General features: G+C 39.7%; 1 protein-coding gene across 1 annotated transcript in view; it reads right to left on the bottom strand.

Moving 5' to 3' along the window:
• Positions 1 to 1,666: 1,666 nt before the first annotated feature.
• Positions 1,667 to 25,909, bottom strand: part of LOC101132889 (cytosolic beta-glucosidase) — a 126,659-nt gene continuing 102,416 nt past the window's right edge. Inside the window, exon 5 of the mRNA XM_004038495.5 lies at positions 1,667 to 3,875. Coding sequence (XP_004038543.2) covers positions 3,673 to 3,875 — 203 coding nt within the window. The 3' untranslated portion in view covers positions 1,667 to 3,672. The remainder of the gene's footprint in view (positions 3,876 to 25,909) is intronic.

The following is a 25,909-nucleotide window of genomic DNA, read 5'->3' as shown; positions in this document are numbered from 1 at the left end:
TCAGGATATAAACATGTTATATATATCAGCTTAACTAACTCTCACAACAGTCTTATAAGGAAGTTTATCTCCATTTTACAGATAGGGAAACTGAAGCATGGGAAACTTGAGTAAGTTACTTAATGTCACTTGGATAATAAACATCGGAGCCAGGATTTGAATCCAGGTGAGTTGGCTCAGGAACCCACACTCTTAATGATGCATTACATTTGCCTGATACCAGATACAAATAGCCACTCCAGCAAGGTCATCTAGGTTGGTCATTGCTCAGGTATCACATTCAGGCACTGGGAAAGCCTGGGATCACAGGCCTTGTCTACTGCTATCTTCAAGACACACTCAGCAACTCACATAGTTGGGGGTTGTTCTTTCCTATGGCCGGCCCTACCTTGGCACTTCAACCCCCACCTCCCCATCTTACCTACTGCCACAGTTAATAAGGTTTATTCTCCCTTCACATCACCATAACCCATATTATGAAAGACCATCATCAAATGTCTCTATGTCACATTTTTCCTAATTTCATTCTTTAGGGCTCATCATGCTTTGTACTCTCTACCATGTCCCTCCCCTCAGACAAGAACCTAAAATATTCTGATTAGTGATGAATATGTGTTCTCCGGGTGAGGCGTATTGCTAATAATTAAACAGTATTAATTCTACCAGCTTTGATTATACTCTGCTCTCTCAGTAATAAGGCTCAGTATTCTATTTTCATTCTGCCTAGCATTGAGTAATAGAATTGGTGTTTAAGAATTATCATATAAATCTACTTTTTGGTCAGCCAGTGTTGGAGGCTTTTTTTCAATATATTACAAATGTATTCATTATTCCCTAGTTCATAAAAATAATTAAAAGCTACAGGCCAAACACAAATTCCCAGAACACGAAAACCTGACTGGCATCCCACTGCCAAATACCAAGGTTGCCAGCTTCTGAGTTTATGGGTTTCTTAATGAGAACTTCTACCTTCTCATTCAATAAAGGGCTTAGGTAGACAATTCCTCCTGGTGTTCCTAGTATAATTCCTGATATAACCAGGAGTTGCAAAACTAAAACCCTACACATCTAAAATGAAACTGGGCTACTGTTATTTTATATATGTTTTTAGGAATTCAGAAATGACTTGCCCTAAAATAAAAACTGTCAAAAAAATTTCTTAAAAGTGATTCATAGAATGTAAATAACATGTGTTCATACTCTTCTAAAAAAGAAAGGAGGAAAATAATAGAGAAGGAAATACAAATAGATCCAATTCATCATTGTGATACCTAGGTTTCTCCTTAGATAAAACAGACATAAAACATGTGCTTTACAAGTCTCAGATGACCTTCAAGACATCTAAGTACAGTATCTGTGGATTTTTAAGTATAATTAACAACTGTTGTTTTTCTATTTAAAGAATTTTCATTCTGTTTCCTTAACAGGCAAAAGCCAATCAGTCTTGTTCTCAAATGCTAATATAAGTAATTAAAAATAACATTAATTGAAATACTGCAGGGCTGTTAGGTTTTTAGATGGTGAGTTATTTTTTTTTCCTTCATCTTAACCTTGTGGCAATACTAATTTACATGATCAATTAGGGAAGCACCCTTTGTATGATCCATCTCTAGGATAAAGAGCTGGCCTTTAAAATCCAGCAAAGAACTGCAGAAGGCCACAGCACTATAAGTACGCTTGGGTGCCAGCAGCTAGAATCTTTATTTCACCTGGTAGACCAAACATGACAGATCGTCTTATTTACAGTGCGAATACTATTTTTTTGGTTTTGGTAACAAAAATACAGTGCTCATTTGTATTGTTGTAAAACTTGTAAATATGCCCTGTAGGATAAGTAATATTCGAAGCAACATCCTAATTAAAAGGAAAACTCAGTTGTCTTGCAAGATAATACAAAAGGGCACATAAATTGTAAATAAGATACATGGTAAAAATGAAAAAGACAGGCTGGATAGGAAAGGAATGAAATAAGATTCGGAAATGTGCTTCTTAAATGAACACAAATTGTGAGATAATGTCTCATTGAACAATAAAAATAACAAACCAGTGGCAAAGATGTAATAGAATTTCCTCTGTATACCATTTTAATCTTAATATAATTTTCCCCAGTGCATCCACATTTATTGAACTACTACAACCATTTCTTTCTCACTCTGTCCAAAGTTACTGAGAGTGTGTTTCTTTGCTGTAAATAATTCCCTGATTATGAACATGAAAACGATCCAGAAATTGACCACAGTTTATAAAAGAAAAAAAATGACAGAGCATCTGCTCAGGGCCAAAAGCCTTACAAGAATGCCAAAAGCATGTGCAGTTTCCTCAGGGAAGCAGGGGCTGCATGCAAAAAACCATTTTCCCTTCCTCCTGCATAAGGCAACTCCACACCTCTATTTCTTTGTTCCTATCTTCAGAAAATGCAGAGAAGACTTCCATGGTACCTCAAACTACAGTTTGCCATCATGTGAGAATAGGGCTGATGCCAAGGGAAGTGCCAAGTCCAGTTAATCAGAACCCAAATGGCTTGAGAAAGATGCACAACAGTATGGCCTCAGTTTCTCAGTCTGCAAAATGGGGATGATCATAGTTAAACCTCTTAGCTTCAAGTCTAATAGGTAACTAGGTGCTTACTAAAGTCTACTGAAATATGGATGTGAAAGGCCAAACTCCACATACGTGAAGGGTTTGCTGGAGGGGAGACATGGAGGCCAGAAGGAGCCCTGCCTCTACTCCTGACCCCTACCTTAGGAAGTTCAGTAAAATGTCCAATTCCAGTCAACCCCATACCAATCTCAGACATTTCAACTACCGGGGTAATAAATCCCCACCCCACCTTTGCTTACACTGAGGTTGGTCATTCACTTCATGTATTTTTTTCATGAGGTTCTTAAGGTTCTAAACTTTAAAGAAACATTCAAAAGTGGAAATTAGGCCCTGCTTATCACTTGGCTTTTAATTTGGCACCACTCTGCCAAATTAGGAATCTGTTTTTTACTGAGCATCAACACTCAAATACTTTTTCTGCCATTCAAAGTCTAATTTATTCTATTATTTTATTATTTTTCAAAAGTTCGTTAGGCAAAAGGGAGATGTACTTGTCCAAACACACAAAATATGGGCCGAATATATTAACAAGTAGATTATCAATTCACTATTTTGTTGAAATGAATGCATAACTGTATAATGTGACTTTTAACTTTGATTTTTTATGTAGAAAAATTATGGATCACATGGCAGTGGATCACCGAAGCAAAAACAGCTTATGGAATCAGAATAATTAAGTTCACAAACAGGTACGCTTATAATAAATGGTCTCCTGTTACAGTTGCAAATCATGGTTGTATTATCTTTATAAACTTTGCATTTTTTTTCTAGAAAAATGTCTAAGGATTTAAATTTATGTTTCCAGGTCTATCTGATTTTGCAATACAAAAATCAAGGTTAGTGGTTTTCACTTCCATTTTTTTTAAAAACCTCATTGATCCAAATACAAATAAAGTAAAGGCCATTATTAAATACTTCACGAGGCATTACATATTCAGACTTTTTAATCACAGATCCATTGATATTAAATGTTGATTAAAGAAGTAAGTTGAGATTGCCTGAAAGATCATCACCAAAGCAGATTTTCTTTCCAAAAGCAGATGCCTCTCCTGTATTTCTCAGCCATCTTGCCTATAGATGTGCTTCAAGGCCATTGTTTCGGATGATCTTGGCATATTCCTTGGCCGATGTGTAAGGGACTCGGGGTCTAGCTGGGTCTTCAAAATCAACATGGAAGAGACCAAACCGGCTGCTGTATCCCTGGTTCCACTCAAAGTTATCCAGAAGAGACCACGCACAATATACTTGAAGATTGACTTTATCAAGTTGGATAGCTGAAATTTAAAAAAAAAGAAAATTATCATTTCTGGGAAGGCCTTATGAGAACACAGACAAAACCACTGATGAGCAGTCTGGGTCTCTTTCTCCTTCTCTGCAGGAGATCACAGTGGGAGAAGACAAAATCTGTTCTCTATCCCCCTTTTCCACAAAAAAGAGATAAGTATGTAAGGTAATGCATTCTAATTCGCTTGATTTAGCCATTCTACAATGCTGTACATATATCAAAGCATCATGTTGTACACCTTAAATATATCCAATTTTTATTTGTCTATTTTAAAAATCCCCTTTTCCAGTTTTCTGCTTGAATCAAGCAGGGGCTTAATTCAATAAGTTGTTATATATTATTCTAATTATTCGGCAATTCATTCATTTCGAATTTACTTCATTCATTTACTCAGTGAACAATTTTTCAGTACCTATCACTTTTTAGGCACAAAGATACACACACAAGTTCCTCTCTGGTACCTAGAAGGATATTCAGTAAAGACACTGTTCCGTTTGTAAGTACAGCCTCCAGGTATTCCAGAAAGTCCACTAGAAAATTGGAAGAGATAACAGTAGCATGCCTGAGGAAGCCTCAGAGCTTACCTGCTGTCCCCATGGTCAAACTGAGACATGTCTTATAATTCTGGAGACAGAGCCTCCAAAATGAAAAGAGTCAAGGGTCAGCACGCAGCTTTAGCCATGACTATATCCTAGACCGAGGGAGTACAGAAATGCTATGGCATCCTCTCTTAGTCTGATAGGGTGGCTATAACAGCACACCATACACTGGGTGGCTTATAAAAAGAAAAAATTTATTTCTCACAGTTCTGAAGGCTGGGAAGTCCAAGATCAAGGTGGCAACAGATTTGGTGTCTTGTGTGGGACTGTATCCTGTTCACAGATGAGTGTCTTCTTGCTGTGTCCTCATATGGCAGAAGGGGCCAGGGAGCTCTCTCATACTCTTCTTATAAGGGCACATATCCCATTTATGGGGGCTCCATCCACATGACTTAATCACCACCCAAAGGCCCCACACCTTTGGGATACTGGGAGCTAAGGTGTCAATATGAATTTGTGTGGGGTTGGGGAGGACAAAACTTTCCATCCATAGCACATCCTCTTTGCCTCATATCTAAACTCAAAATGGTGCTTAAGCCCTTTAAGAGCCAAGGCAATGGAGCATCTCTCCACTAAGTGTATACATTCATAAATATTTGGTATGATTTTATTTGTGGATGCCCAGAAGCCCATCCACAGACTCCATGTTAAGACATCAAAATGTAGATTCAACACATATAACTATTCTCCACATGGTTTCACACTGATTTCCATCACTTTATTCAGGGAATTTAGCTTACATTTTCTTAGCATTTTAAGCTTGGAAAAACTCTGAGGTCTTGTGAGTCCTTGCATTGCGCATTTTCTTTTTTAAAACCAGAATAAATAAACCCAACCTATGGGATACACTTCCTAAAACACCAAATATCCATTTCTCAGTAGAGAAATTAAATGAAAAGGCCAGTTGCTTTATAAGGTGGATATATGTCTAAATAAGCTAGGTGAGAATAAACATTCATATACTAAATCATATTTTAATTGTTTCAGAGATTGCTTTCAACCAAAATGACCCCTCTAAATATTCAGCAAAATAATACCTAACCTTTAATTTTTTCACTGGTGTCCATTTTGTATTTCAGGTCTCTTAAAAGCACTATATCTATATTCCACTACACATGTGTTGCTCTCCAAACATTCTTGGAATTTTTTTTCTATGGATATTCCGTAGACAAAAAGCCCCCAACAGTCTGACGTATAACCCCCTCAACATTTGTGCCTGGAGGCGTAAGATCTGCTTTGCTTAGAGAGTTTTTTATAAATAGCCTTGAGGCAGGAATTAAGCCAAGCTGGATTGACTCCTTTAATTTTTTTTTAATTTTCAATTTTTGTGAGTGCATAGTAGGTGTATATATTTATGGGGTACCTGAGATATTTTGATATAGCCATGCAATGTGCAATAACCACATCATGGTAAATGGCACGGGGTACAGTGTCAACCATAAGGCTGTCCTCACTGTGACACCAACCACGACCACACGGTAACTGATGTGATTTATCATGATGTTATTATTACACATTGCATGTCTATATCAAAGTATCTCATGTATCCATCCCCTTAAGCATTATCCTTTGTGTTGTAAACAATCCAATTATACTTTTAATTATTTTTTAATGTACAATTATATTATTGACTGTAGTCACCCTGTTGTGCTATCAAATACTAGGTTTTATTCATTCTATTTTTTATAACCATTAACCATTCCCACTTTGCCCCCTCCTACAAACCCTCCACTACCCTTCCCAGCTTCTGGTAACTAACATTTTATTCTCTATCTCCATGAGTTCAATTGTTTTAAATTTTAGCTCCCACAAATAAGTGAGAACATGTGAAGTTTGTCTTTCCATGCCTGGCTTATTTCACTTAACATAATGTCCTTCAGTTCCATCCATGTCGTTGCAAATAACTGGATCTCACTCTTTTTTATGGCCAAATAGTACTCCATTGTGTATATGTACCACATTTTCTTTATCTATTCATTGATTGATGAACACTTAGGTTGCTTCCAAATCTTGGCTATTGTGAACAGTGCTGTAACAAACATGGCCATGCAGATATTCCTTCAATACACTGATTTCCTTTCTTTGGGGTACATACCCAGCAGTGGGATGGCTGGATGGTAGCTCTATTCTTAGTTTTTTCAGGAACCTCCACACTGTACTCCATAGTGGTTGTACGGATTTACATATTAGCTCTTTTTAAATAAATATTGTTGAGAAATAAGAAATATAGCAATAAGCACATTAAGCTGTGCAGGAATAAAAGCATTACTAGATATCCCTTTTTCTCCTACCTGTCCACATTTGCTATGTGTCTCTCCTCCTCCCTCTGTCAGTTATAATCTGGAAATATCAATGTTTTATATAATTTATTTTTTTAAGAGCCCAGTTTAAGTACTGGATGGCATATCTCTAAGAATCAAAATGGTCTGGCCAGGCGTGGTGACTCATGCCTTTAATCCCAGCACTTTGGGAGGCCGAGGTGGCTGGATCACCTGAGGTCAGGAGTTTGGGACCCGCCTGGCCAACATGGTGAAACCCTGTCTCTACCAAAATTACAAAAATTAGCTGGGCGTGGTGGCAGGCACCTGTAGTCCCAGCTACTTGAGAGGCTGAAGCAGGAGAATCACTTTTACCTGGGAGGCAGAGGTTGCAGTGAGCCGACATCATGCCACTGCACTCCAGTCTGGGCAACAGAGTGAGACTCCAACTCAAAAAATATATATATATATATGTGTATATATATGTATATATATGTATATATATGTGTATATATATGTATATATATGTGTATATATGTGTATATATGTATATATGTGTGTATATATGTATATATGTGTATATATATGTGTATATATGTGTATATGTGTATATATGTATATATGTGTATATATGTATATATATGTGTATATATGTATATATGTATATATTTATATATATAAATATATATTATTTATATATATAATATATATATTATTTATATATATTATATATATTATTTAATATATATATAATACATATATTTTTTATATATAAGCCAAATACCAGGCCAGAAAGCAATAGTCTCTTTTGCCTTGTAATTCAACCTGGGGACATGTGAGAATTTGCATATTTTCTTTCTCATTTGCAGAACTACTGCTCAACAAGAAACCCTACCAAGTATAAAGCCAGACAGTTTCTGAAAACACACATGGTCCCACTGATCACATATAAAAGGATTGATTCATGTGCTAAACCACTGGACAAAAACGATGCCTTGCCTGCTTGGAAGGGAACCAAAAGGAAATCTTGACAATTTCATTGTTAACTGCCAGGAGTTCCGCAGCGGGCACTAAACTGCCCGAGTGACACTGGTGAATGTCTGTGCATTTTCATTGCAGGAACATTCAAGTAGAGAATTACTTAGTTAGGACTGAGGAACTAGCCTGCTGGAATCTTCCTCACTTGCCACCACTGGGAAAAATTACAAAACCACACTGGAACCTGCATGCCTCTCCTCTTCCAATCTCCTCAAGAACCAAAAGAGAGCATCATTACATTTCTTGCCACCATGATTTATGAGGTCTTAAATCTTGCCAGGGGAAAAAAAAACACTTCTATGAGTTCACTTTCTGTTTCCAGAGTTGGAGTCAAAATAAACACAGGAGCTTTGGGTGAGTATGGAGCACACTAGGATAAAAATGACATGCATCACAAAGTCAGGGTATGGGTTTGGACTACAAGATCAGTGGAAAACGTCTCACAGTAAGCAGGTTGGAAATAAAAGTGTAAGAGAAGTATCTAAGCCTTCCTAATATGTTATAGCTTCTTTCAGGCTGTTCTAATCATAAATACCCTATGCAGGCTAGGCGCGGTGGCTCACACCTGTAATCCTAGCACTTTGGGAGGCCAAAACGGGCGGCAGATCACCTGAGGTCAGGAGTTCGAGACCAGCCTGGCCAACATGGTGAAAAACCATCTCTACTAAAAATACAAAAATTAGCCGGGCATGGTGGCATGTGCCTGTAGTCCCATCTACATGGGAGGCTGAGGCAGAAGACTTTCTTGAACCCAGGAGGCAGAAGTTGCCGTGAGACAAGATCGCACCACTGCACTCTAGCCTGGGTGACAGAGTGACACTCTGTCAAAAAACAACAACAAGAACAACAAAACCCTATGCTAGTGTTGTACTCTACACATGCATGCACACACGCACACACACTCTCTCACACACACATGCACACATAAATGCACTGCCCAGTTAGCCAGACTGAAAAGGTTGAGGGCATAACATCAACCATAAGACTGTCCTCACTGTGATACCAACCACAAGATCAAGGGTTTGCCAAACCTTCAGTTTTGGTAATTTGCTAAAAAGACTCACAAAATTCACAGAAAACTGTTATAGTCACAGTTCTGATTTATTACGGGAAGAGATAGAGATTGGCTAAAGAAATAAATGCATAGCACAGGACCTGAGGTGTTCCAAACATGAAGTTTCCATATGACTCCCCTGGGAGTCAAATGCATTGTCTTCCTGGTATTAACGTGCACAATACACATAGAGAATTGCCAACCAGGAAAGCACACCTGAGTTTCAGTGTACAGAGTTTTTATTGAGGGCTATATTAGGGTTCTCTTAGAGGGACAGAACTAATAGGATATATTATGTATATAGGATACATATGTATATAAACTACACTTCATATATAAAGTATTAACTTACATGATCACAAGGTCCCACTATAGGCTGTCTGCAGGCTGAGGAGCAAGGAGAGCCAGTCTGACTCCCAAAACTGAAGAACTTGGAGTCCAATGTTTGAGGGCAGGAAGCATCCAACATGGGAGAGAGACGTAGGCTGGGAGGCTAGGCCTGTCTTGTCTCTTCACGTTTTTCTGCTTGCTTTATATTCACTGGCAGCTGATTAGATGGTGCCCACCCAATTTCTGCTTGCTTTATATTCACTGGCAGCTGATTAGATGGTGCCCACCCAATTAAAGGTGGGTCTGCCTTCCCCAGCCCACTGACTCAAATGTTAATCTCCTTTGGCAACACCCTCACAGACACACCGAGGATCAATGTTGCATTTTTCAATTCAGTCAAGTTGACACTCAGTATTAACCATCACAAGGGCTTTATTACAGAGGCATGATTGATCAACTGATTGCCCAAGTGGATTAACTCAGTTTGCTGGTTAACTGATGCCAGGAACCTAAAGCCCCCACATTAAATGTGATTGGTCTTCCTGATGTGATGAGCTCCCAACCTAAACAAAGAGATTTTTTTCAATTATGACATAGATTGCGTCTTAGAAGCTGAGTGCAAAAACCAAACCGCTCTTTGGACAAAATTTAATTCTTCACTACACGTGTGTGCATACTCATATACATAGAGACATTATTTTAGAAACTCATTATTTTATGATAAGGGGCAGAATCTTTTTAAGTTGTTGGTTTATGAAACATCCTAATTATGCTTGTGTTTGTCACATTACAAAACTCTAGAAATTGGAAGCTCAGCATCAATGGAATTTATTTTTCCGCAATTTATAAACAGAGGTAGTCTTTGTTTTCACGATGGTCTAGGACTTATATAAGATACCCGTGGATGTGACAAAACTATCAAGCTATCAAAAAAAACCACTCATCCATAGACCCAAGCTGCCATGTCAAGAATCAATGGAAAAATTCAGGACAGTGCAAAAAGCAGCCGCCTCACAAAGGAAAAAAAAAGAGAGGAGTAAAGTTCCAGGAATGAGCAGGGAGAAAAAATATATAGGCCTCTAGATTTTTCTGTTTAGCTAATGGCAAGCTGTAATATTCAAGGAAACCTTCCTAAGGAAAGTAAGTAAAGAATGCTGAATATAGTTTTTAAAAATAAATCTTCAAAACAATGGAAATCTGACAAGTTAGTAGAGAATTAACAAGTCAAATTTGAAAGTGGAATTTGAGGTTGGTAGACATGGGAGCTACTTTTGCCTGATGGGATGTTCCAATCTTAGAAAATCTAAATCTTTTTCTGTTTCCTGGGGTAAAGCTAGATGTCAAAACTCAGAGTCATAGCAGGTGGGAAGTCTAGTATGAGACCCCACCCAGAGAAGACTACACACTCAAAAGACAAAACACTCCGTGTAATGGTGAGAGAGTGCCAGAGACAAACTAGTCATTGGAAAGTCTTGAGTTTAATCCCCGGTGGTTCAACAAGTGTAAAGTCTGGATCTTGGTTTGAGGTGATGGCATACTGGTAGTACCCCCAAGTACCTGGCAGATGGACATTCAAATTATTTTTGAAAAGAGGGATCTGTATATTCTAAAACTCCAATAGTTATTACAATATTTTAAGTATAATCATCAGCACATAATCATATATAACCAGAAAGACATGGAAAATTATGACATAAATAAAAATAAATAACCACAATCAACAGACAACAAAAACAAATCCACAAAGCACTCAGTTATTAGAACTGTCATACAGACTGTTCAATAACCACATTTACCATGCTTAAGGAAAACAGACAAACCAGAAATATCTTCAAGGTTAGGAACCCAGAAACACTGAGGTGACATGTTTGGAAAGGGAACCTCTACAGGCTTACATTTTAATCCCAGCTGCACCAGTTGCTAGCTGGAAGGAGCCTCTCATTTCTCATGAATACAATGGAGACATTATTATCTACTCCTAGTGATGTTAAAAAGAGTAAATGAAATAATAAGGAAGGCCGAACCCAAGGTAAAATAAACACCAGGAAGGCACATTGACAGAGGAAAGACCATGTGAGGACATAGCGAGAAGTTAGCCTCTGCTGACAAATGCCATATCTCCTTTCAGAAATGTATGGCGATCACTGAGAAACTAAGAAGATGCTTTGGCTCAGCAGGGCCAAATGCCTTTTTAGCCCACTGCTTAGCTGAAATCCAGCTTCATCCCCAGTGGATCAGGAAAAGTTCTCTCAGTTCACCATGTGTGTGGGTTAATGGTGGCCCCTGCAAAGGATAAATCTGTCTACCCAAAACTTGTGAATGTGGCCTTATTTGGGAAAAGGGTCTTTGAGAATGTAATTAAATTAAGGATCTCAAGATGAGATCATCCTGGAAGACAGTGTGCCCTAAATCCAATGGCAAGTGTCCTTAGAAGATAAGAGAAAGGGCAAAGACACGCAGGAAAGAAGACAACGTGGAGACAGAGGCAGAGATTGGAGTGATACATCTGCAAGCCAAGGAACACCAAGGGTTGCCAGCAGCCACCAGAAGCCAGTATAGAAGCATGGAGTAAATTCTCCCTTAGAGCCTCCAAAAGGAACCGGTCCTGCTGACACCTTAATTTTAGACTTCTGGCCTCCACAACTGTGAGAGAATAAATTTCTGTTGTTTTAAGCCACCAGGTTTGTGGTAATTTCTCACAGCAGCCACGGGAAACTAATGCACCATGCTCTTTTAGAGTGGTTGCCAACTGGGCTCTGAGTCCCAAACCACCCACCTGATCTTCCTGGGGGCTTATGAGAACCTCTCTTAAGGCCTGTCAAAGCTGGAGAAAGAAGGCCTTCCGGGGACCCAGCTTGAAGCCAATTTTCTGGCAATTGCACCCACACTCACTTTGAAAATGTGTTTCTTTGAGTTTGGTTGAAATGCACAAGAGCATTACAATTGGAGGGCATCTCTAGCTGGATAACAGTTTTTGCAAGAAAACTGGCATGTTGGCTGTTTTCTCTTTTCATTGGAAAAAAAATAATAAAACAACATCAGGAAGATCTAAACATAGAAAATGCATCATAAGCCCCCCGCTCCAACTCCAGCTGAATATCAGTGGCTGGACAACATCTGTGAAAATGCCCAAATAATCCCAGTGCAGGAAGCCCCACCTGCAGATGGGAACTCTTAATAGCAAAAACTATGACTTTCTGAAAAGAGAGTCTTTGAAAACCAAAAGCTAATTTTTAAATATTTTATAGGAAAATGCCAATTAACCAGAAAAAACCTGCACAGATTTCTTAATTATCAGTATTATTTCTACTACTTACATTAGACTTTGGAGAGAAGAGGCTGCAAATAGCAAGTAGTTGAAAGGAATTATATTTTAAAAATCTAAATGTTAAAGCTGATCTGAGGCTAGGTTCATGTTCTGGGTCATCTTCTATAACTTCTCTATCAATATTATTTTTACAGTATCTTATCCTCCAGTAGAGAAGTTTCTTTTATGGGAATGAAATTTCTTCTCAGCAAGGGAATTTCTCTTCTATTGGAAGAGCTGCCTTCCTTACCCCGTTCCCTCCCTTTCTCTCTACTTTCCTTTCTTTCTTTTGTTTTTCTCCTCTGGGACTTACTTTCCTCTTCTGCAAAATGGGGTTATAGTATCATTTTCATAGGATTGTGGTGCGTATTAAATAATGAATAATGCCTAGTAAACACCCAATATAAACTACCTTGTTGTTGCTATTGTTTTTATTTCCCTCAGAGTCTGGGAGGGCAATGAATGAAATCTGTTTTATCTCTTTTTCCCATCTGGCTTCAAACAGCTTTCAGAGGGTATAGAGTCAGCACAAAATGATCGGTGCTGAGAAGCAGAGAAATCAGGGCATAGAGGGAAAGTTCAGCATCTGGGACAGGGTTTGTGCTCTGTGAGAACGGGTCAGTTGTGGGTCACAAGAAATAATCAGCAAAAACAAGGAGCTCGGGGTGATTCTGCCAGGAACACTGGATACTGCTGAAGCTCCCCCGCTTTAGTGTGCTGGGAGATGGAGATGGCATCACTCAAGGTTTTTGGGATCCTGCAACATCCGTCCTACATCCATTAAGTAAATATATGTTGTGCTAGGAACTGGGAATACAATGATGAACAAAATAAGCAGCCCTTCATTTACAGCTTATGTGGAAGGTATATCTAAATCAAATCACTCTGTGAGTATCGAATTACTGTCTGTGAAAAGTAGTATGAAAAGAAAGAAGTGGGTAATGTGAGAACATTTTAGTTAACAATTATTGAACATTTAGTTACCACTTTAAGGATTTCATGTATGCATTCATCCATTTAGTCTTTACAATCAACCTATGAGTTAGATAGTTATTATCAGTGTCGCTATTTTATAGGTAAAGGAATTGATACACAGAGCGGTTAGGTAACCTTTGCAAAATTCATACATCAAGCAAGTAGGAGAGTTGACATAGAAACCCAGGCAGAGTAACAACAGCAGCAGCAGGTGAAGCCACCATGCCATACTGAGTCTTGACAGCACACGAGAGTGGAAGATCTGCCCTAATCAGCAAAAGTGGCAGAATAAGGCTAATGGAACAGTTTCCTGGAGTAAACTAGAGCTGAGTGCCCACAAATGAGTTGGATTACCTAGCACTAACCAGCAGGGCTCTTTCTTGGTTGTAAGCAACAGAAGCTGAAGTTGGCTATTGAAGCATAGAAAGTGTTGGGCTGAAAAAACAGGCTCAAATAAAGCTCTCAGGAACAGTGCTCAGAAGCACACCACAGAACTAGTTGGTTAAAGAAACAGCCTTGGGCCAGGTGCAGTGACTCACTCCTGTAATCCCAGCACTTTGGGAGGCTGAGGCGGGCGGATCGTGAGGTCAGGAGATCGAGACCATCCTGGCTAACAGGGTGAAACCCCATCTCTACTAAAAACACAAAAAATTAGCCGGGAGTGGTGGCAGACACCTATAGTCCCAGCTACTTGGGAGGTTGAGGCAGGAGAATTGCTTGAGCCCGGGAGGCGGAGCTTGCAGTGAGCCGAGATCACGTCACTGCACTCCAGCCTGGGCAACAGACTAAGACTCCACCTCAAAGAAAAAAAAAGAAAGAAACTGCCTCAACTGCTAATGACCCAATGAGCATGAGCTTCTGCAGTTCATGTGGCTCCCCAAATCCAACTTTCTTGCAATCCTAGCAGACACCAACATCTTGGCAACTTCTGTACCAGAAACTAGACCTTACAAGGACTATCATTCTCAAAAGCTGGATGTCTCTTCTGCCATCCTTACCAGCACAATAGGTTTTGCCTTTGTCAAGCTGTTCCCCTTGAATTAAATTCACACACAGATGAGTCTGATTGGTGGGACACATGTCTGTTCCCTTGCTCCAGAGAAACCTGGGGAATCTCACTCTCTACCTTGGCTAGACAAAAGTCATAATGCTGGATATCTTTCAAATGTAACCAATGTGTTCAACAAACGCTAGACAGCTGAAAACATGACAGATGTCTACAGCACTAGATGAAGAACGACAAGAGCAATCCAAGAAAACAAAATAGCACATCTGAAAGCTCAGCTATGGGAAGGGGTCACAACACATTTAAGGAACTTAAAAAAGACAGTTCAGCAGGATAAATTATAAAAAATTTATGGGGAGAAAGTCGCAAAGTAGTGCCTGAGACATTCAGCTCCCTTTAAAGATTTTAAAAATTTTGATCTTTATCCCAACAGCAACAACAACAAAAAAAAATCGAAGGGTTTTAAGCAGGGGAGTTACTTTAGCTAATTTGTATTTTTAAAAGATTACTGTGACCTCTGTGGAAAATAGATTTGAGTGTAGCAAGAACGGAATCAAAGAGAGCATTTAGGAGTGATTACAGTAAATCACAAGGGAGATGATGAGAGGTTGGTCTTGGATGGCTTAAGTGAAGATGGAGCAAACCAGATGGATTCAACACAGGAGATATTCAGATAAAAATCAACAAGATTTAGCAATTCACTGACTATCAGTGCAGAAGGAGATAAGAAAGCAAAGTTAGCACAATTTAATGAATATTGTCAATGTCTGAATTAGAAAATATTGAACACAGATAAGTTTTAGGGGAGTGGCAGGGAAGATAATGAATCAAACTTTGGTTATGATGACTTTACGTTACCTTTTTTGACCTCCAAAGAAAGAGCTGAAAAGGTAATTGCATAAACAGATAAAGAGCTCAAAGTAGAGTCCGAGATGGAGGTGGAAACTTTGGATAATGATGGGAAGATGGTAATTGAAATCATGGATGTTGAATAGAATTTAGAGAATAAGAAAACAAGACATTGGTACAAGCCTTACAGCATTCCAGCTTTTAAAGACAGGCTGGAAAAGGGAGACAGAGAAAGAGGGCCAGAAATGCCCCCAGACCCTTAAGCTGATAAAATCACAAGAGATGCTTTCTGTGGATATGATTTTACAGAAGTCACACAGCCAATACAAGGAGAATCTGAGGATAGAACCAAAGGCTGTCTGACTCCAAAGCCCATGATCTTTCCATATGGATAACATTGAAAGATTGCAAATCTAGAATACAAGGACTAGAAGTGACAAGCAAGAGTCAAAGCCACTATGGGAAGAACAATGCTAGACCAAGTGGAGAGCATGAAGTGGTTGGAAGTGGGAGAAGCACCTGGAACACCAGACCCCTAATAGCAAAAATCCTTCTATGACCTTCAAAGTCCTATATGATGAGGCGCTGCTCTCTACTTGCCATTTGCCAGGGACACTGAGATCCTTTTTCTTCTTGGAATGTGCCAGCTCTTGACCATCTCATGGCCTTTACACTAGCTTTTCCATCTGCCTGGATCATTCTGGATCAATCACTTTATGATTCTTCGTTGCCATTAAGGTCTTAGTTCCAATTCAACCTTAGTTAGTCTTTTCTAACTCTCCAGTTTAAAATTCTATTCCTAACCAACCCATTCTCTCTCATGTCATCATGTATTGTTTTCTTTGTGGCCCTTACCATTAAAATAAAGTGTTTTCTTCATGTATTTACTCATGTTGTATTATTTTCCCCCAGAAGATTGAAAGGCTCATGAGAAAAAGAGACCATATTCATCTATTCTTTTTAATATGCCCCACCCTGAGAACAATAAGTAGCACATAGTAGAGGCTAAGTAAACACTTGCTGAAGGAACAAGTGGGAGAGGGAGGGAAAGAGATATGAGACGAGAAGGAATGAAAGAAAGCAGGGAGGGAGGGAGAGAGGAAGGAAGAAAGGGAAGGAGCAAAGAGGGATCATCTTAACATGACTTTAATAGGACTCTGGTCTCACTATTCCCATCTGGGTGGTGGAATCACAGCATCTCCAGGCTGAACAACAAAGGCTTCAGTGGCCATTGATTTCAAGTCCTTATCCAGCATCTTAATCTCTGGATTAAGATGGACTACCACTGCCGGTTGTCCCTGTCTCCCATCACAACCAGCCTCTGCTTCCAGTCCCAACCTGACGATTTCAACTCTCCATCCATTCAGACCAGGTATTCCCCATCGCTTACCACTGTCCTTCTACTTTATGACACTGCCTAAAAGCTCCTCCACTGTCTCAGTGGCTGCTACCACACTTCCAACTCTGATTCCTAATGCTTCTCGAGAACTCTCTATTTGGCCCTCGGCTGCATTTCTGGGCAGTCCTCTTGAGTGTTTTCCTCTTGATCTGTTAACTCTGAAAGCTTCAGATATTCTGGGGTAATAGCACCGCACTCTCCTGGGCACAGCCTGAAACTTGAATGGTGTCTCCCTGGTCCTGGGAGTCCCTTAGGTTACCATAGCACAGATGGAAGAAAACATTTTCCATCATGTGATTTTATCCCTAGGCCTAAGATACACACTTTGAAATAGCTACCACTTTTTAGTCCATAAGAATATTGATCTACTTGTATATAGAAATAGTTCATTTTGGCCAGGCACGGTGGCTCACGGCGGTAATCCCAGCACTTTGGGAGGCCAAGGCGGGTGGATCACCTGAGGTCGAGAGCTCGAGACCAGCCTGGCTAACATGGTGAAACCCCATCTCTACTAAAAAATTAAAAATTAGCCGGGTGTTGTGGCATGCACCTGTAGTCCCAGCTACTCGTGAGGCTGAGGCAGGAGAATTGCTTGAACCCGGGAGGTGGAGGTTGCAGTGAGCCGAGATCAAGCCACTGCATTCCAGCGTGGGCCACAGAGTGAGACTCCATCTCAAAAAAAAAAAAAAAAAAAGAAAGAAAGAAAAAAGAAAAAAAAGAAAAAAAGAAATAGCTCATTTCTACCAACCAAAGACACCTATGAATATCCCCAAAAGAAAGTAGCTGATACCCTGGAGAGAAATATCAGAGTCTCATATTTCTGTACTCAAGTAAGAAGTTAAGTTCTAGGTTCTATGACTCCAGAAATGGAAAAATAGTTACCATGGGTAAATTTTAAAATGGCAACACTGAATGTGGCGGCAAAAGAAAAATATGTAGTTTTACCATAAAACTAATTTAGGTATTTCAAATTATAATTTATTAAACTGTAGCCTGAATTAATGAAATAATATTTACACTTTCTTCTTCTTACTTTCATTCCTCCATTACATCCACAAATTTTTATTAAGTAATGCTATGGTTTCCACATGTTCCCCAAAAAGCATTTGTTGGAAACTTGATCCCGAATGCCTCAGTATTGGGAGATGGGGCCTAATGGAAGGTATTTATATCATTCTCTCTCTCTCTCTCTCTCTCTCTCTCCCACCCCACCCTCACTACACGACGGCTTCTGCCATGTTATGACATAGCAAGAAGGTCCTCTATCTTGGACTTCCCATCCACCAGGACTGTAAGAAATAAGTCTCTATTCTTTATACATTAACCAGTCTGAGATATTCTGTTATAACAGCAGAAAATGGACCAAAATAAGCATCTAGTACTATATACAATTTATTGTTTCAGGCAGAGTGACTCCTATATAGGAGAAAAGAAATTTGACATAGACTTTTCCTTTAAGGCAAGTAGACTCCAAAGACCACACATAGGTTTTCTTCTATGTACATTCATTCAATATCTTTCCCTTTCTTTTTGTAACATATGTAAGACATAATTAACTATATTTTCAATGTCTGTCTTCTACTTCAGATTCTAAGTTCCAGGAGTGCAAGAATTCTGGGGCTCTTGCATTCTCAAGTCTTAACACAGTGGCTAGTAAAGGACAGGTGCTTACTGAATATAGTCCAAATGAACAAATGGCTACAAATATATATGATATTGAATATAATGTCAGCAGTATAAGAGTAGATAAAAGACGCTTCCTAAAACGGCAAGATTTTCCCCTTGACCAAGATGACAAAATTCAACTTCAACTTTTTCAAATAACCATAAAGAGATACGAGATTTAATCTTCTTCCATTCTGATCAACTCACTGCCCATTTTCTATGTTAGGAAACAGAACATCTTCTTGTGATCACTGGACTTCAAAACCAAGTCTCTTGTCAATAACTGCTATTTGTGTATATATACATATATATATATGCGCAATAAATACTGAATAAATTATATTAAATGCCTCTTAAAAGACATTCTCAGAGGAGTCAATGCCACCCTCTGTTACAAAAGGAGAGGCTGTGTTAGCATTGTTCTCACCACTACACCACAAAAACACCTCAAGTGCTTATGGACAGCTGTCACAGTAATTGCCTAGAGTTGAGAGAGATAGGAAAATTAGTACAGCTGAGAAGAAAGAGCAATGACACCTCTTTAAAATGCTACCGTGTAAGTTTTCATATTGCTGGCACCAAGTTCAAGCCCAGGTGGGCAAACCTCACCCAGACTGTCCATCCTGACCTAATGTACAAGTCTCGCTAGTCTGCTTTTTAAGGACAAGGAAGGACACTGCTTGGTGATATGGCCACAAGCTGTTCAGGGAAGAGACTTTGCTCAGCACATTTCAGCTACTGAGCAGGGCTGGGCTCATTTCAGAGAGTCACATAAAATAAATAATCATGCAAAAGCAGATTCGTTCTGATAGGGCTCTGACAGCTGCTCCGAGAGGTGGGTCCTTGCAAGCCCATCTTTCAACAATGAACTGACCCAAAGATCCAGGAAAGCTCCAGACAGGACCATATGGCCTGGAATAAAAACATATTTCAAACTCTGTTTATTATGCATATCTTTCAAAGGTTCACTACTCTGTGAGGAAACATTGCACCTGCAAGGCTTTAATAAGCTTCCCAACCAAGTACAATTATAAAATCTCAGGCACCTGAAGAATTTGTCTTCTCTTATATTTAGCCATGCACTGCCCACAAATGACTGGTCTCATTATTTTTAATTATATGGGTTTGCAGTATTTTGTAAGCTGTGATCAATACTTATTCAGAAAATAAAACTCCTTATAGGCCTCAGAATAAGAGCCATGATATATATCTCTCCTCCTAAACTCTGGAGACTCCAACATCGCATACAAAACCCTCCAGTCTTCCTGAAAAGAAAAAGAAGCAATGCAACTGTGCAGCCCTGGAAAGACAGGAGAGCATTTGACATACATTTAGGCTGAACATCATTCGTCAAGAATGTCAGGGGCAGAGGGGATATGAGCAGCTTTCCTTCACAAGTGAGCCCTGTGACTCCACATCTGGTCCAAATATGTGAGAAGCACAGTTTGTTCATTATCACTCCACAAATATCCACTGAGCAGTTATTATGTGCCAGACTCCAGGCTAAGGGTGATGATTTAGAGATAAATGGCACGTAGTTTCTGCCCTCAGCTATAAATGGTCTCATTGGAAAAGTAGACCCAAAAGAACTGGTCTGGAAACACAGAGAAACAAGAGCTATAAAAGAACTTGAGGCATGGGACTGACACGGTGGCTCATGCCTGTAATCCCAGCACTTTGGGAGGCTGAGGCAGGCGGATCATGAGGTCAGGAGTTCGAGACCAGCCTGGCCAATATGGTGAATCCCTGTTTCTACTAAAAATACAAAAATTAGTTGGGTGTGGTGGCACGCACCTGTAGTCCCAACCACTCAGGAGGCTGAGGCAGGAGAATCGCTTGAACTCAAGAGGCAGAGGTTGCAGGGAGCTGAGATTGTGCCACTGACTCCAGCCTGGGTGACAGAGTGAGACTCCCTCCCCAAAAAAGAAGAAGAAAAAAAAAGAACTTGAGGTACAAAGGAAGGGATCACTTAGCCCTTCTGGGAAGTTCATGGACAACTTTCCAAAGGAAAGGGGATTTGAATAGAATCTTGAAAAATAAATGAGGGTCGGCCAGCTAGTTATTAAAGAGAAGGTATGAGTTACATTGGGGTTGAAACTATGTTCATGTGTCATTTTCACTGACCTCTCCCAAGGCCCTGGGCAGTGTGATCCACTTGGAAGCCCCAAGTGCTGTTTCCACCTCTGTCTTTAATTAGCTTATCCACGAACAAGACATGTGTATCTGTGAGTGTTCACATGATTAAATGACTGGTTTGGAATGGATGATTATTATAGATCCACTGCACTCAAATCTCTTCCCAAACTAAGAGTCTACATAAAATTTGAAACCCTTTTATTTATTTACTCTAAACAGTGTACAGTGGTACCTGTTAAGATTTTAAGTATGGATTTTATATAAGATGGCTTAGCCTAATCATTATGCACAATGATAGAGTGGCTGAGTCTTTCCTGCTAAGATTCTTTTTCCCCCAAACCACTTGTTCAACATCAAAAGAGCCTTTGACTTGTGTCATAGAAGGATATCATATTTTTACTATAAAATGAAGAATGTAGAACCAATAGCGATAGATGAAATGAAGATTTTAACTACAAAATTACATGGTGACCTGGAGACACATAAAAGAAGTAAGTGTTGCTTCCTAGAGGTATTGATGATGGCATCAATAACATGCAAAAAGATGAGCTTCTTTGACTAAGGGTTGTTACTTGGGAAACATACTGAGGGGAAGGAAGGGGAGGGGAGGGGAGGGGAAGGGAGGGGAAGGGAAGGAAAGGGAAGGGAAGGGAAGAGAAGGGAAAGGAAAAGAAAGGAAGGAAAGGAAGGAAGGGAGGGAAGAAGGGAGCAAGGAGTGAAAGGTTGGAGGCAGGGAGAAACATTTACTTACACAATCAACAGTATTTCTAAACTCTTTTTATCTCTAAGCTCTCAACAAATACGTAGCCATGATATTATCTTTCAATGCTTTTCAGATTCAAGGAGAACATGAGAAGATTGCCAAAGATGGCACCTGATACTTCCCTTGCACATAGAAGAAAGAACAGCTCTTATTTGTTGCTAAAACCCATGCTATTCACAACAACCCTTAAAGAGTGATGCTGTTAAGTCCATTATATGGACACAGAAAATGAAGTTCAAAGAAAGTAAACATGTTCAAAGTAATTAAGAAAAATGGGGCTGGGTGCAGTGGCTCACACCTGTAATCCCAGCACTTTGGGAGGCCGAACCGGATGGATCACAAGGTCAGGAATTCAAGACCAGCCTGGCCAATACGATGAATCCCCGCCCCCCCCACTAAAATTACCAAAATTAGCCAGGCATGGTGGTGCATGCCTGTAGTCTCAGCTGCTCGGGAGGCTGAGGCAGAAGAATCGCTTGAACCCGGGAGGTGGAGGTTGCAGTGAGCTGAGGTCGCGCCACTGCACTCCAGCCTGGGCAATGGAGTGAGACTCCATCTCAAAAAAAAAAGAAAAAGAAAAAGAAAAAGAAAAGCGGTAGAGAAACGATTGAAATCCAGCTGTCTGCCTCCAAAATCCATGCTCTTTCTAAGACCCTATCTTGCCCTTTTGCTGATTAATCTTCATCAGCGTTCATGCCCCAGTTTAAGATGTAAAGGATCGCTGGTATTTTATTTATTGTACTTATGCTTTAAAAGACTGTTGATCACAGCACTGCAGGTGGCCATGGCAAATGAGGTGACACAGGAACTCTAGACAGGTGCCTTGCACTGAGCATGTGACTGACAGTGACATGCCAACTAGCATCTCTCCTTATTTGACCTCCCTGTCTTTTATATATCAGTTATTCTTTTCTGGTTTTGAATATTAAAGAGACAAAAATATTCCTAAAAGGCATCAGCAGAAAGGGAGAAAGATTAGAAAATGTGCATGGGAATTAAAAACCTTGTATTTCCCTGTGAACTGCAGGGCAGAGAAAACCATCAGACAGAGGGAGAGGAGATCAACTTTTTTTTCCTCTGGGTCATGCCAGGACTCTTTAAGGCTGTGAGTTCCATTGTTTTACCTTATATTTACTTTGTTGGATTTTAGTAAATGCATTCTATTATGAGCTACTTCAGTGGGGTCAAGGGAATCCACAGACCAGCTCTCCCACCAACTTCACTGACCACCTCTAATAGCAACTATCTTGAATGAAGGAGTAAGTTTACTCCGATTTTGGAGCCAATAAGACAGTAGAAATTCACATTCACTGGGTGTTTACAGGATACCAAGCAGCAAAGCATTGATTTAAAAGTTTAATATGCATATTTCATTTAGGTTTTCCAAAAATAAGGAAGGCAGATACTGTCCTATAAGGCAGATACTATTTGTAGTACCATTTTACAAGTTGAGAAAACTTATGCAGAGAGAGGTTGTGTCATTTGCTCAAAGTCATTTATTTAGTAATAAATCTCAAGTAGGGTCTCTTCTTGTTGAGTAGAGCAAATTGGCAATTTGGACATAGTTCTTGAAAGGCAACTACATAATCTTATTTTTTATTAATTATAATGTTTATTTTTTCATTCAATCAATGTTTATTGTTTTTTTTCCCAACCCACTAGGAATCCAGAAATAAGTAGAATCCTGAAGTTTTCCTCCATAAAGGGACAGAAGCATAAAGGAGCAGCTACAGTACCATGTGATCAGATCAGAGCAAATACTGGGCTGGGTGCAATGGGAGCAAAGAGGAGGGACATTTAACTCAGCCAGGGTGTTGAAAGGGACTGCCAGAGAAGGTTTCTTTGGAGTAGGTGCTAGATGTAAGATGCTAGAGTAATCTTGAAGGGTAAGTAGAAGAGGATGGAAAGGAAAAGGCCAGAAAGCACAAGAAAGAGACAAGGACACTGTATCAGCAGGGTTCTCCAGAGAAATGAAACCAATAGGAAATATATATGAGGGAGAGAGAGATTTTTAATAAGGAATTCGCTCATGTGATTATAGAGGTTGAGAAATCACAAGATCTGCAGTCAGCAAGCTGCAGACCCGAGGGAGCCGATGGGAAAGGTCTAGCCTGAAAGCAAAGGCAGGAGAAGATGGATGTCGCCAACTCAGAGACAGTAAGGCGGAAAGAGCAATTTCTCCCTTACTCAGCCTTTTTATTCTACAGGTGCCTTGGACAAATTAGATGAGGTCCACCCACATTGGGGAGGCAACCTGCTAGACTCAGTCCACAATTCAAATGTGAATCTTGTCTAGAAACACACTCATAGACACACCCAGAATAACGTTTAGCAAAATATCTGGGCATCTCATATCTTAGTCAAGTGGACACATGAAGTGAGTCTAGAAACACACTCATAGACACACCCAGAATAACGTTTAGCAAAATATCTGGGCATCTCATATCTTAGTCAAGTGGACACATGAAGTGAACCATAACAGATATATTCTGGGAGCTATATTTAATTTGGTGTGACAAAGGTAAAAGGTATCAGCAACCCTAAGGAAGTTAATGGAAGCCATGGCATAGAAGGCCTTGCTTGCCATGCTAAGAAATCAGAACTTTACACTGAAGGCAATGAGGAACCACTAGGGAGTTTTAAGAAAGGGAATGGCAAGACTGAATTTGTACTTTTGAACAATCATCCTGCCAGCAGACTAGAGACTGGTGGCAGGAGGCCAATTAGGAGGCTGCTAAAGCCTTATCTTAAGGAAGTTGCAACGGAATAGGAAGAAGGGGCCAAATGCTAGAGATATCAACAAATCTTAAGGGCCAACTAATTGGAAAAAAGAGCTTAAGATGACTCCTAGTTTAATAGTTGTGTCATTGGGTTAATACAAAAGAGAATTCAATAGAAGAACCAGTTTTAGGGAATTAATGATGATAATGAACATGAAGCTTTACAGTTTGCAAATGAAATTGATAGATGTTAATTATTTTGTGACTATTCCTTTAAACAGCCCTGTGAAGTTGGTGTTTTTCTCACTTCGGATGAGAACACTAAGCTGAAAGATTAAGTGACTTGCCCAAGCTCCCAATCACAGTAAATGGAATAATCAGAACCTGAACTCTTTTCAAAGCCCATTTTTTTCCACTGCACTATCTGATACAAAGAATAATAATAAAAAATAACAATGAGATAGCTAATATGTGTTGAATGCCTATTGTGGCCTGGTCATTCTTCTAAGTACCTTATTTTTATCAACTCTTAACCCTCGCAACAACCCCATGGGGTAGGTATTATTGGGTATTATTGTTAGCCCCATTTTATAGAAGAAACACACGGGGTACAAAGAGGTGGAAGCAATAAACTGTGTCACTTGGGACAAATGATCTACATGTTACAGTTTCCCCTTTGGGCAGGATCTAGGATAATGGTGAGTAGAACAACAGAGTGGTAAAGCTGAGTGACTTGGCCCCTTTCACAGGAGGCCATGCTTCTTTCAGAGCACATGAACTGAGGGAAAACCCAGACACAAGCCCCCACTGTTTTCACCCATAAATGAAAGGTGAGAACTATTTCCCCCACCCCACTCCCAGCTTAAAAGCTTACACCCTAGTACACCCAGGACCACCTTGCTGGGCTCCGAGTCCTGAGTTGAAAAACTACCTATTGGCCACTATGCTCACTACCTGGATGACAGGATCATTCATACCCTAAACCTCATGACACACAATCTACCGACGTGACAAACGTGCACATGAACCCCGTAAACCTAAAAGTTGGAAGAAAAAAAAAAAAGAAAGAAAGAAAGCTAGAGCCAGGCTCTGTTCAACCAGTTTGAGTTTTAAATAGAGAATCATTTTCCAGCAGCATTAATGTGCTTGGCTGTGTGATCCTGGAGTGGGATAAACAACTGCAGGCTTGATGGCCCGATATGTCAGCCCGAGGAAATAGCTCTCTGGAGGACACCACTCACCCCAAGCCCATTAGCCAATTACTCAGAGCCCATTTAGTAAATGATCTCTTTCAGTGTACTAATTGGAGCCCTGTGAAAGTAAACTTGCAGCAAGAAAGAAGCTGGCTCTCTGTGGTCAGATTTCCCTCTCTGATACACCACAGGATCAGGTATGCTGGATGGGCAGGATGGAGGAGCGGCAAAGACCACTGGCACTAAGCCTGGACTGCTTAGATTCAAATCTCAGTCTTGGTGCTTGCCAGATGTGCAGCCTTCAACAAGATATTCTGTTCTCAGTTTCCTCATCTGTGAAATGGGGATAATTGCATGAGATTTAGCAGTCTCAAATGAGGTAATAAACCTGTGCCCTACATATAGAAACCATTCAGTAAACGTGAACTGATACTATTTACTGTTCTTGCTTATTTATATGCAACAACCCACCTTAACCCAAGAAATGGGATTAAAAAAAAAGTCAGGGGAGAGAATAAATTTACTCAGGTTTGAAAAAACAAATTTACTCAGGACATTTGTTGTATCCCCTATATCCCTCAATTGGCAATTAAGTTATATTTTATTATTAGTTTGTATTACTATGTAGCTAAGTAACTTTTCATATGCTTGAGCATTAGGTAAGTATTAGATATAATTTTCTCATCAATTTAATTTTATGCTCCTTGGAGACAGGTTTCATGTTCACTTTC

This window comes from Gorilla gorilla, chromosome 3 (genome assembly GCF_029281585.2).
Source record: "Gorilla gorilla gorilla isolate KB3781 chromosome 3, NHGRI_mGorGor1-v2.1_pri, whole genome shotgun sequence".
Classification (NCBI taxonomy): Eukaryota; Metazoa; Chordata; class Mammalia; order Primates; family Hominidae; genus Gorilla; species Gorilla gorilla.
The sequence above is the reverse complement of the archived record's forward strand: the minus strand, read 5'-3'. Positions and strand labels throughout refer to the sequence as shown.